The sequence below is a fragment of the Oncorhynchus tshawytscha genome, linkage group LG08 (genome assembly GCF_018296145.1).
Source record: "Oncorhynchus tshawytscha isolate Ot180627B linkage group LG08, Otsh_v2.0, whole genome shotgun sequence".
Classification (NCBI taxonomy): Eukaryota; Metazoa; Chordata; class Actinopteri; order Salmoniformes; family Salmonidae; genus Oncorhynchus; species Oncorhynchus tshawytscha.
In genome coordinates, this window is record NC_056436.1 from 4,208,068 (window position 1) to 4,221,255 (window position 13,188).

A 13,188-nucleotide genomic window follows, 5' to 3' on the forward strand; every position below is an offset into this window, starting at 1 on the left:
TCAACCTTCTGGCCCAAAGCCCTGCGTGGCATCAACTGTGCCAGAAAAGCAGACTGAAGTGGCAAAGTCAATATCCACGTTGATAAAAACAGGGTCGCTACAGTTCTTGTTATTTGTGGTCGTAAACATTATATTGAGTTAATTCTATGAGGGGGGAGGGTCGTGAAAATATTTAACTGTGGAGAGGTACATTTTGATCTGTCCCTAATTATATAGTTTATTATTCACAAACTAACATTTAGAAATTGGAAAGCAAAGTGTATTGATACATACTCTACTGGAATTACTGGAAAAACAAACAGACGTTGATTTTGTAAGTTAATGGAAAGGTTGTTTTGGCTGAATTTATTCAAATATACATTTAAATTGCAAGTTCATGTTCATAGGAGATTCTTAAAAGCACATCTTCACATAGACGGGGCAATAAAGAGATACTGGCAACAATAAGCACAATGGACAATACAATTACACGCAGGGGCAAACTGGGACCAGAAACCGGCCCCGGCATTTCTAACACACCTGCCCATGTTTTTCTTTAAGACCCTCTTTACTAGACAAATTATTATTATTTTGCTAAAAACATAATACCATTTAGACAGGCCCACTGGGCTAAAGATGAATTGGTCCATCTGGCATTTGCCAGAATTGCCCATTTGCCAGTCCGTTCTTGAGCACATGGAAGAATCAACACCCATGCAGGACATCCTCCTTGGGCCGCTTGTATTCCGTTAAATCTGTTTCTCTGAGGAGCCCTGCATGTGAAACACAGACACAGAGATTAAAGACAGTATGGTGTCTGTATGGAAACACAGAGATACAGGATGAAAACAGTATGGTGTCTGTATGGGAACACAGACACAGAGATTAAAGACAGTATGGTGTCTGTATGGTGTCTGTATGGAAACACAGAGATACAGGATAAAGACAGTATGGTGTCTGTATGGGAACACAGACACAGAGATTAAAGACAGTATGGTGTCTGTATGGGAACACAGAGATACAGGATGAAAACAGTATGGTGTCTGTATGGAAACACAGAGATACAGGATGAAAACAGTATGGTGTCTGTATGGAAACACAGAGATACAGGATGAAAACAGTATGGTGTCTGTATGGTGTCTGTATGGAAACACAGAGATACAGGATAAAGACAGTATGGTGTCTGTATGGTGTCTGTATGGGGATAAAGACAGTATGGTGTCTGTATGGGGATAAAGACAGTATGGTGTCTGTATGGTGTCTGTATGGGAACACAGAGATACAGGATAAAGACAGTATGGTGTCTGTATGAGAACACAGAGATACAGGATAAAGACAGTATGGTGTCTGTATGGGGAACACAGAGATACAGGATAAAGACAGTATGGTGTCTGTATGGGAACACAGAGATACAGGATAAAGACAGTATGGTGTCTGTATGGTGTCTGTATGGAAACACAGAGATACAGGATAAAGCAGTACAGTATGGTGTCTGTATGGGAACACAGACACAGGATAAAGACAGTATGGTGTCTGTATGGAAACACAGAGATACAGGATGAAAACAGTATGGTGTCTGTATGGAAACACAGAGATACAGGATAAAGACAGTATGGTGTCTGTATGGGAACACAGAGATACAGGATAAAGACAGTATGGTGTCTGTATGGAAACACAGAGATACAGGATAAAGACAGTATGGTGTCTGTATGGGAACACAGAGATACAGGATGAAAACAGTATGGTGTCTGTATGGAAACACAGAGATACAGGATAAAGACAGTATGGTGTCTGTATGGGAACACAGAGATACAGGATAAAGACAGTATGGTGTCTGTATGGAAACACAGAGATACAGGATGAAAACAGTATGGTGTCTGTATGGAAACAGAGATACAGGATAAAGACAGTATGGTGTCTGTATGGGAACACAGACACAGAGATTAAAGACAGTATGGTGTCTGTATGGTGTCTGTATGGAAACACAGAGATAAAGGATAAAGACAGTATGGTGTCTGTATGGGGATAAAGACAGTATGGTGTCTGTATGGCAACACAGAGATACAGGATGAAGACAGTATGGTGTCTGTATGGTGTCTGTATGGGGAACACAGAGATACAGGATAAAGACAGTATGGTGTCTGTATGAGAACACAGAGATACAGGATAAAGACAGTATGGTGTCTGTATGGAAACACAGAGATACAGAAATATAATCAAGGTTTTATTTATATGATGGTGTCAGGTTCAAACCTTTATTAGCCCATAGCTAGCCTGGTCCCAGATCTGTTTGTGTTGTCCTGTCAACTCCTATGGTCATGACCTAGCCTGGTCCCAGATTTGTTTTTGCTGTCTTGTCAACTCCTATGGTCGTTAACTAGCCTGATCCCAGATCTGTTTATGCTGTCCTGCGTGTCCCGCCTGCTTGTCATCTGACATCCCACTGGGCTCAAACTGATTGAATCAACGTTGTTTCAATGTTATTTCAACGCTGTGTCAACGTATTGTGACGTGGAATCTACGTATAATATATATATTTAAAGTAATCGACGTAAACTGTTTTTTTTGGGGGGGGGGTGAAATTTAAATCACAGGATTGTGTCATTATGGTAAACTAATTTCAACATAGACAAAATATGTTGAATTTTGATCGATTTAAAACAATATCAGATATTCAAGGTCAGGGTCACTATCAGAAACACAAACATTATGCTGGGCAGCCCCTCCTACTGGAGAGTTCATCTGTCTTCCATCCCAGGTTTTAACCCAGTCACGCTTAGCTATGCTATTTTTCACTGATTATGACCTCTGTGCTTATCGTGGGATGGATTGTTGAGAGATCTCCGCTTAAAATCGAAATAGAATCTGAAATGGCATTGATCATTTGTACTGTGTACTATAATGTAACTCTCAACTGCCATCCAGCTCATGTGGTTGTGCTATTAGATGACGCCCAGTGATAACACATTAATCTGTTCTATAAAGGATTCAATATCTGACGGTGTATCCCCATTTGAACTGTGTTGTGCTTTCAGATGGTTGAAATCATGGGGAAAACACACTGGAAATTCAACTAACTTTTTGGCTGTCTTTTTGATTGGGTGAATATAAATTGTAATCTCATTGATCAACGTCTAAACCAAATATTTCCCAATTATCCACGTTGAAACGACATGGTGTGCCCAGTGGGATCTGTTTGTGTGGTCACTGTCAACCTGACCATAGGAGTTGGCAAGACCGTACAAAACTGATCTGGGACTCCTTTAGCACAAGGCAGAGATAGAAGAGGAGAGAGATGACTGTGTGATGAACCTTTATCATATTTGCAGGGAACTCACCTGGAACTTCCAAATCATAACCATGACGACCAGGCCATAGAAGGTACTCTTAGCGATGAAGATGCTGTAGGCCAGCTTGGCAGTCTGGGTGCTCTTCACATAGTAATCTGCAAGGACAATAATACATTCAAATGACCTTGATTAAGGTGGTATCAGATGATATTGTTAGCAGATCATCCATTGAGAAGGATACAGCACAGCCAATGATCTAGGTTAGTGTTTCTGGGTCCTGGGGATCCAACCAATGATCTAGGTTAGTGTTTATTGGTCCTGGGGATCCAACCAATGATCTAGGTTAGTGTTTCTTGGCCCTGGGGATCCAACCAATGATCTAGGTTAGTGTTTATTGGCCCTGGGGATCCAACCAATGATCTAGGTTAGTGTTTCTTGGTCCTGGGGATCCAACCAATGATCTAGGCCAGTGTCATCAGTCATCAGTACAGTATGCAGGTCATCAGTATGTTGTTCATCAGTATGCAGGTTATCAGTATGTTGGTCATCAGTACAGTATGCAGGTCATCAGTACAGTATGTAGGTCATCAGTACAGTATGCAGGTCATCAGTATGCAGGTCATCAGTACAGTATGTTGGTCATCAGTATGTAGGTCATAAATATGCAGGTCATCAGTATGCAGGTCATCAGGTCATCAGTACAGTATACAGGTCATCAGTATGCAGGTCATCAGTACAGTATGCAGGTCATCAGTATGCAGGTCATCAGTACAGTATGTTGGTCATCAGTATGCAGGTCATCAGTATGCAGGTCAGTACAGTATGCAGGTCATCAGTACAGTATGTAGGTCATCAGTACAGTATGCAGGTCATCAGTATGCAGGTCATACAGTTGGTCATCAGTACAGTATACAGGTCATCAGTACAGTATGCAGGTCATCAGTATGCAGGTCATCAGTACAGTATGCAGGTCATCAGTATGCAGGTCATCAGTATGTAGGTCATCAGTACAGTATACAGGTCATCAGTACAGTATGCAGGTCATCAGTACAGTATGCAGGTCATCAGTATGCAGGTCATCAGTACAGTATGTCAGGTCATCAGGTCATCAGTATGCAGGTCATCAGTACAGTATACAGGTCATCAGTATGCAGGTCATCAGTACAGTATGCAGGTCATCAGTATGCAGGTCATCAGTATGTAGGTCATCAGTACAGGTCATACAGGTCTATGCAGGTCATCAGTATGCAGGTCATCAGTACAGTATACAGGTCATCAGTACAGTATGCAGGTCATCAGTACAGTATGCAGGTCATCAGTACAGTATACAGGTCATCAGTATGCAGGTCATCAGTATGCAGGTATCAGTATGCAGGTCATCAGTATGCAGGTCATCAGTATGCAGGTCATCAGTACAGTATGCAGGTCATCAGTATGCTGGTCAGTCAGTATGCAGGTCAGTCAGTATGCAGGTCATCAGTATGCAGGTCATCAGTACAGTATGCAGGTCATCAGTATGCAGGTCATCAGTATGCAGGTCATCAGTACAGTATGCAGGTCATCACAGTATGTAGGTCATCAGTACAGTATGCAGGTCATCAGTACAGTATGCAGGTCATCAGTATGCAGGTCATGCAGGTCATCAGTATGTAGGTCATCAGTACAGTATCAGGTCAGTATCAGGTCATCAGTATGTAGGTCATCAGTACAGTATGCAGGTCATCAGTACAGTATGCAGGTCATCAGTACAGTATGCAGGTCATCAGTACAGTATGCAGGTCATCAGTACAGTATGCAGGTCATCAGTACAGGTCATCAGTATGCAGGTCATCAGTATGCAGGTCATCAGTACAGTATGCAGGTCATCAGTATGCTAGGTCATCAGTACAGTATGCAGGTCATCAGTACAGTATGCAGGTCATCAGTACAGTATGCAGGTCATCAGTATGCAGGTCATCAGTACAGTATGCAGGTCATCAGTATGCAGGTCATCAGTACAGTATGCAGGTCATCAGTATGCAGGTCATCAGTATGCAGGTCATCAGTATGCAGGTCATCAGTACAGTATGCAGGTCATCAGTATGCAGGTCATCAGTACAGTATGCAGGTCATCAGTACAGTATGCAGGTCATCAGTATGCAGGTCAGTACAGTATGCAGGTCATCAGTATGCAGGTCATCAGTATGCAGGTCATCAGTACAGTATGCAGGTCATCAGTATGCAGGTCATCAGTATGCAGGTCATCAGTACAGTATGCAGGTCATCAGTATGTAGGTCAGGTCAGTACAGTATGCAGGTCATCAGTACAGTATGCAGGTCATCAGTACAGTATGCAGGTCATCAGTATGCAGGTCATCAGTACAGTATGCAGGTCATCAGTACAGTATGCAGGTCATCAGTACAGTATGCAGGTCATCAGTATGCAGGTCAGTATGCAGGTCATCAGTATGCTGGTCATCAGTACAGTATGCAGGTCATCAGTATGCAGGTCATCAGTACAGTATGCAGGTCATCAGTACAGTATGCAGGTCATCAGTATGCAGGTCATCAGTACAGTATGCAGGTCATCAGTACAGTATGCAGGTCATCAGTATGCAGGTCATCAGTACAGTATGCAGGTCATCAGTATGCAGGTCATCAGTACAGTATGCAGGTCATCAGTACAGTATGCAGGTCATCAGTATGCAGGTCATCAGTATGCAGGTCATCAGTATGCAGGTCATCAGTACAGTATGCAGGTCAGTATGCAGGTCATCAGTATGCAGGTCATCAGTATGCAGGTCATCAGTACAGTATGCAGATCATCAGTATGCTGGTCATCAGTACAGTATGCAGGTCATCAGTACAGTATGCAGGTCATCAGTATGCAGGTCATCAGTATGTAGGTCATCAGTACAGTATGCAGGTCTTCAGTACAGTATGTAGGTCATCAGTACAGGTATGCAGGTCATCAGTACAGTATGCAGGTCATCAGTATGCAGGTCATCAGTATACAGGTCATCAGTATGCAGGTCATCAGTATGCAGGTCATCAGTACAGTATGCAGGTCATCAGTATGCTGGTCATCAGTTTGCAGGTCATCAGTATGCAGGTCATCAGTACAGTATGCAGGTCATCAGTATGCAGGTCATCAGTACAGTATGCAGGTCATCAGTACAGTATGTAGGTCATCAGTACAGTATGCAGGTCATCAGTATGCAGGTCATCAGGTACAGTATGCAGGTCATCAGTACAGTATGTAGGTCATCAATATGCAGGTCATCAGTACAGTATGCAGGTCATCAGTACAGTATGCAGGTCAGTCAGTATGCAGGTCATCAGTATGCAGGTCATCAGTACAGTATGCAGGTCATCAGTACAGTATGCAGGTCAGTCAGTATGCTGGTCATCAGTATGCAGGTCATCAGTATGCAGGTCATCAGTATGCTGGTCATCAGTACAGTATGCAGGTCATCAGTATGCAGGTCATCAGTATGCAGGTCAGTACAGTATGCAGGTCATCAGTACAGTATGCAGGTCATCAGTACAGTATGCAGGTCATCAGTATGCAGGTATGCAGTACAGTATGCAGGTCATCAGTATGCAGGTCATCAGTACAGTATGCAGGTCATCAGTACAGTATGCAGGTCATCAGTATGCAGGTCATCAGTATGCAGGTCATCAGTATGCAGGTCATCAGTACAGTATGCAGGTCATCAGTATGCAGGTCATCAGTATGCAGGTCATCAGTATGCAGGTCATCAGTACAGTATGCAGATCATCAGTATGCTGGTCATCAGTACAGTATGCAGGTCATCAGTACAGTATGCAGGTCATCAGTATGCAGGTCATCAGTACAGTATGCAGGTCATCAGTACAGTATGCAGGTCATCAGTATGCAGGTCATCAGTACAGTATGCAGGTCATCAGTACAGTATGCAGGTCATCAGTATGCAGGTCATCAGTATGCAGGTCATCAGTACAGTATGCCATGTATTTAGGTATGTAGAAAAATAACTGTAGTATAAAATGGGCACATTTACCTGTCGTTATCTCTCCCCACTTTGACCTGAAAGAAACAGAGAAGGAGAGTTTCAGATGAGATTATACACCACGGTACCACTTAGGCATTGGGGAATGCATTAGAGTCTCAAAACTAGTGTACTAGTTCAGTCAAATATCTTGCTTCTCAGAAACACAGACAGTGTTCATTGTTTTATTACCTTGGAGATCTCCACGAATGGTGTCATTCACTTGTATATTGTCAGTCCCATTGTAAAAGCTGACATTGCAGGTGAATCTGTTCTCTGGTTTGTGCCATTCATTGGCTGGGACTCTCAGTCTGCTGGTGATACTGTATAAACCATCTTTATCCCACAAGGCCCTGTTGTCGGTCCCGGCACCTTCAGTTCTGTTGACATTGTTGACTTGCCAGAAGACCGTGACGTGGTCGGGGTAGAAGCGGGTGGCTACACACACTAGGGTCTTCTTCTTCTTCTTGTTTCTATCTTCACACTCCTTAGCGGAGGGTGCTAGGACTTTCACTGTGGGTTCAGTGACTTTGATGTTTGGATCTGCATGGAGGAAACAGTGGAGTATTTTAACACCCAATCAATGGCTCTGTTTGCTGTCGACATCATACCTGAACCCGAGTGCTTTAAAACACAGTTCATCACAAAATGAAAATGAATCACAAAATGAATCAATGAGAGAGTTCATCACAAAATGAATCAATGAGAGAGTTCATCACAAAATGAATGATGAGAGAGTTCATCACAAAATGAATCAATGAAATGGAGTTCATCACAAAATGAATCAATGAGAGTTAATCAATAAATGTCATAAATCAATAAATGTCATTAATCACAAAATAGTCTTAATCAATAAATGTCATTCATCAATAAATGTATGCCAAGTCAAACACATAGATACAGAGGGTGTATTACAGCAGCTTACAGAATTAACCACTTTATTACTGTATTATTATCACTGTAACAGTAGTATTATATATAATGTAATTACAGCATTATCATAGTATTAGTATAGTATTACAGTAGTATTTTACAGTAGTATTTACAGTAGTATTACAGTATTATTATTACAGTAGTATTACAGTAGTATTATACAGTAGTATTACAGTAGTATTATCACAGTATTATTAGTAGTATTTGATTACAGTATTATTACAGTAGTATTATTACAGTAGTATTATTACAGTATTATCACAGCTGTATCATCACAGTATTATTATTACAGTATTATTACAGTATTATTATTTTATTGTTAGTATTATTATTACAGTATTATTAGTATTATAGTAGTATTATTGAAGTATTATCACAGTATTATTATTACAGTAGTATTATTACAGTAGTGTAGTATTATTACAGTATTATCACAGCATTGTTATTTATTATCACAGTATTATTATTACAGTAGAATTATTACAGTAGTGTTTTATTATTATCACAGTATTATTACGGCATTGTTATTAGTATTATATTATTTGACAGTATTATCACAGTATTATTATTACATTATAGAATTATTACAGTATTGTTCAGTATTATTATCACAGTAGTATTACGGCATTGTTATTAAGTATTATCTTATAGTATCATTATTATTACAGAAGTATTACAGTATTATTATAGTATCATTATTATTACAGCATTATAGAAGTATTATTATTGTTGCAGTATTATTATTACACTATTCTTACAGTATTCTTATAGTATCATTATTATTACTGTAGTATTACAGTATTCTTATAGTATCATTATTATTACAGTAGTATTACAGTATTCCTCTTACATTATTCTTACAGTGTTGTAACAGTATTACAGTATTATTCTTACACTCTTACAGTATTGTAACAGTATTATAACAGTATTCTTACAGTATTATAACAGTATTCTTACAGTATTATAACAGTATTCTTACAGTATTCTTACAGTATTCTTACAGTATTGAAACAGTATTACTACAGTATTATACCAGTATTCTTACAGTATTACTACAGTATTCCAGTATTCTAACAGTATTCTAACAGTATTACAGTATTCTTACAGTATTACTACAGTATTATAACAGTATTCTTACAGTATTCTACCAGTATTACAGTTTTCTTACCCAGAACTGTTAGCTTAGTTCCCTCTCCAAAGTAGGCAGCATAACCACCAGAGCACACCACATACTCACAGACAGAAAACCAAGAGGATTCTAGCTACCCATTGGTGTATTTGCAGTAGTTTGGCTTGTAGCAAAGGAAGTAATATCGTATTTCTAAGCATGTCTATGTCGACAGAGCATAGGGCTAATTCACTTCATCATTAGCTCTTTGTACAGCTTAAATGTCCCCCCTGAATATTTTCATGCTCAACTATGCCAGGAATGCAAAGCAAACAAACCCCTTAATTTAAAAATAATTTAATGATGTATTTGCAATATTTTTTTTAAAGAAAGTTGAAAATCTGAATCCCTTACCTAGAACAGTGAGTCTGGTACCTGGACCAAACTCTGCCTTATCCGTGTACCACAGAGACATACCATGCTCTACATTACAGACACTGGATGACATCTGACACAGATCTGTTACTTTGCCTGTTCTGAACTGTTATGCACTTCCATTCAAACTGATACAACACCACAATATAGATTCATTACAAACCAAACGCCTGAGGAATTGGAACATTGTTTTATAAACCATAAAGATATTTTCTCTCCATCTCTGGTTCACACACCGGATAAAAAAATAAGACAACGTCTCTTTCAGTAACAGATAAACTCATGATGGCATAGATAACAGATGACAGAATCAGTTTTCTCACCCAGAACTGTGAGTTTGGTGCCATTGCCGAAGTACGCCTGGGTGGTGCTCACACTGATACACAGCTACAGAAATAACCCCTCTCACTACTCAGCACTAGCAGAGTTTAGCTGTAGCCTTTACACCCCCAACCTGCTGTCTTTGGTTGTTGGATTTAGTTATTCTATGAAATGTAATGACATCACAAAATCATTTCCAGATTATGTAGAGATGAAATGATCATTGTTTTGACCGAAGTACCTAAGACTGTGTCTGTTCCACTGCTTCCTAAGACTGTGTCTGGTTCCTGCGAAGGAACCTCTTCTCCTCTAGCTGATAGGTATTATAATGAAGGCAGACTGTGTCTGGGCACAGAGCCAGACAGCGTTATAACCATGATGATTGGAGCACATAACTACTGCATTTACTGTGATCCATTCAAATACACTCTCTTACTTTAACACCATTTAGACGTATAGTCAAACACAATATTTTCTATATTGCCAAATGTAAAAATGTTTTGGTCTTTGTTATTCCTCGTGTACATTTGTCAGATAGAGTCCACAACAGTTCATTGTTCATTTTCTTACCTAAAACGGTGAGTTTGGTGCCGGCTCCAAAATATGCCTCCGAGTACGAGCACAGAGACTCAAAGCAGTATCTTTACTGTCTCTCTGACTTTGTTTCGACTCCATCTTTGTTACTCTGTTAAAAGTTATTCAAAACCTTTCACAGGACCTCTGAGACATTCAGCTGAGGGGTTAAATCTGACATAGTTTACAACCAAATCAATTATGGGGACTATTTTACTAATGAAATTCAAGTGTGTTCCACCTCAACCAATCTTTAGGTCACATTCCAATCCATGAATATCAACCACACACTGTAACCTACAGACTGTAGCCATTACATATAAATGTGTTTAAATGGAGTTTTTAAAATCCCAATCAGGTGCCAACGTTATATTATGTTGGTGTGTTGTCTCACCTAGAACAGTTAACCGGGTTCCTCCACCGAAGTCAACCTGGCCACACCACCAGCACAGTGGATTTACTCCACCTGTATGTAACCACGTCAGGAGGACGATCGATAGATACTACCCAGTCATTCTGTTACAGTACCATTCTCTATATACATTATAACCACATAGTTTACATGGTTTATAACCAACAGAATACTGCTCAGTACAGTTTTTTTCAGTGTCATTTCTCACCTAGAACAGTTAACCTGGTTCCTCCACCGAAGTCAGCCTGGCCGGCACCGTTAGCACGGTACAGTGGAATACTGATCTAGTATAGATATATAGACGTGCTGAGCCTGGCACCATTAGCACAGTACAGTGGAATACTGCTCAAATATAGATATATAGACGTGCTGAGCCTGGCACCATTAACACAGTACAGTGGAATACTGCTCTAGTCAACCAAGTCCTTTTCTCATCAACTTTAAATCATACATGGCCTTCGATAACTGTATTGGTCAAGACGTCCTACCGATCAACACCGTGTTTTAACCAGTTAAACAAGACCGACACAGATGACTCAAACATACTGTAATACTACGATATCAAATCTCTTCTCACGAGTATGTTGTCTCACTCACATTCATTGTCCGTACGCCAAACATAGTGTACGGGATTACTTACTGAGAACTGTTAATTTGGTGCCTTGTCCAAAATGGGCCTCATAGTTGGCACAGTGTACAGGCTTAACATCAAAAAGCATTGAGTGGAGTAACACTAGTATGAACTGATCTAATGTACTGAATCTATAATCAACTAACTCCTCACATCACCAAACCCCTAAACCACACATAGAGACCCATTAGTTCCATCATGGTGAATATTCTCTTACCCAGAACAGTCAGTTTGGTTCCTGCTCCAAAGAATGCAGGATCATAGTTGTCACAGTGCGGACATACTGAGCAGTAATGTGCCAACCACTAGCTACTGAACTTGTCTACGTATTTGGCATCTAACATAATAACCGCTTTTTATGACTTGTCAATTGTTCAAATGAACTATTAGATCCATAAACATAACATTGTCAGGTACAGGAAGTAAATCAATGAGGAAGTTTTTACCTAAAACAGTGAGTTTGGTTCCATTCCCAAAGTAGGCTGGTTGGTTTGAAGTCACAGTGTTTTCACATCAACCATTTAGTTCAGCTGAATCATAGACACTAATCAAACATCTCCAGGGTTACAGATCTATATCAATGTCATTCATCTGAAGTGAACTTACCTAAAACAGTGAGTTTGGTTCCATTCCCAAAGTAGGCCTCACTTCCAGTGTCACATTGTTTGCCTCCTCTTCCAAAAAAATACCTCAGATCTCTTTGTCATTCTGCCTCAAGGGAATATGAACAGAGATACTCAGAGATACTCAGAGATACTCTAAAAGAACTACTGAGTTCAGCAAAACATTTGAGGAGATTTTATGGTCAAACATGAATCAAACAAACTCCTTATGTAACTAAATCTGACTTCATAAGTTTGTTGTCTTGCCTAGGAAAATGCTCCCTAATAAAGTAGATTTTATAATCCTGAAGACTTGTTGAAATCTTGTTTTATCCTTCAGTATTATCAAAACATCTCTCCAGACTCCTCGACAGTCTGTAGTAGTGTGTGAATAGGCCCCAGACCTCCCCTGTATGGAAGTGAATGGTAGGAGGTTTTTGTACGGCGTCTCTATGTAAATATATCACCGTGGCCCCCTGTCCCCACAGTGTGAAAGCATCACACAAAAACACTTGTTCTGTTCTTTCTGTTGTTTATTTCCCTCCCCTGTTCTCTCTCTGTATCTCTCACCATCTCAGTTTCTCAGTATCTGTCTGTAGCAGCAGGTGCCTCGGCACGGAGGGTTACTGCAGTTGGATCCTGACCCTATAAATAGAACATCAAATTCATGATTTTAATAATAAACATTTACATTTGGATATGAACTTTTTTCTCTCTATTGATTTAATGAATAAGATCAATCAAAAAGACAATGTGAAAAGACAATATCCAAATGTAATGTTTATAATGAATATTATGGCATTCTACTGTTGTTACTGGAGTGGGATCCTGATCCAAACTGACAGCTTCTATTTCCGTCAGCAGTACTAAGAAAAGCAGCAGGGAGGAGAGGAG

At 40.0% G+C, this 13,188-nt stretch overlaps 1 gene segment (V, D, J or C); it reads right to left on the minus strand.

Annotated features, from left to right (window-relative positions):
- Nucleotides 1–318: 318 nt before the first annotated feature.
- Nucleotides 319–13,188, minus strand: part of LOC121846982 — a 13,188-nt gene continuing 318 nt past the window's right edge. Inside the window, 5 exon segments of the C gene segment in view lie at nt 319–752; nt 3,318–3,424; nt 7,292–7,310; nt 7,452–7,822; nt 11,910–11,997. Coding sequence covers nt 729–752; nt 3,318–3,424; nt 7,292–7,310; nt 7,452–7,822; nt 11,910–11,997 — 609 coding nt within the window.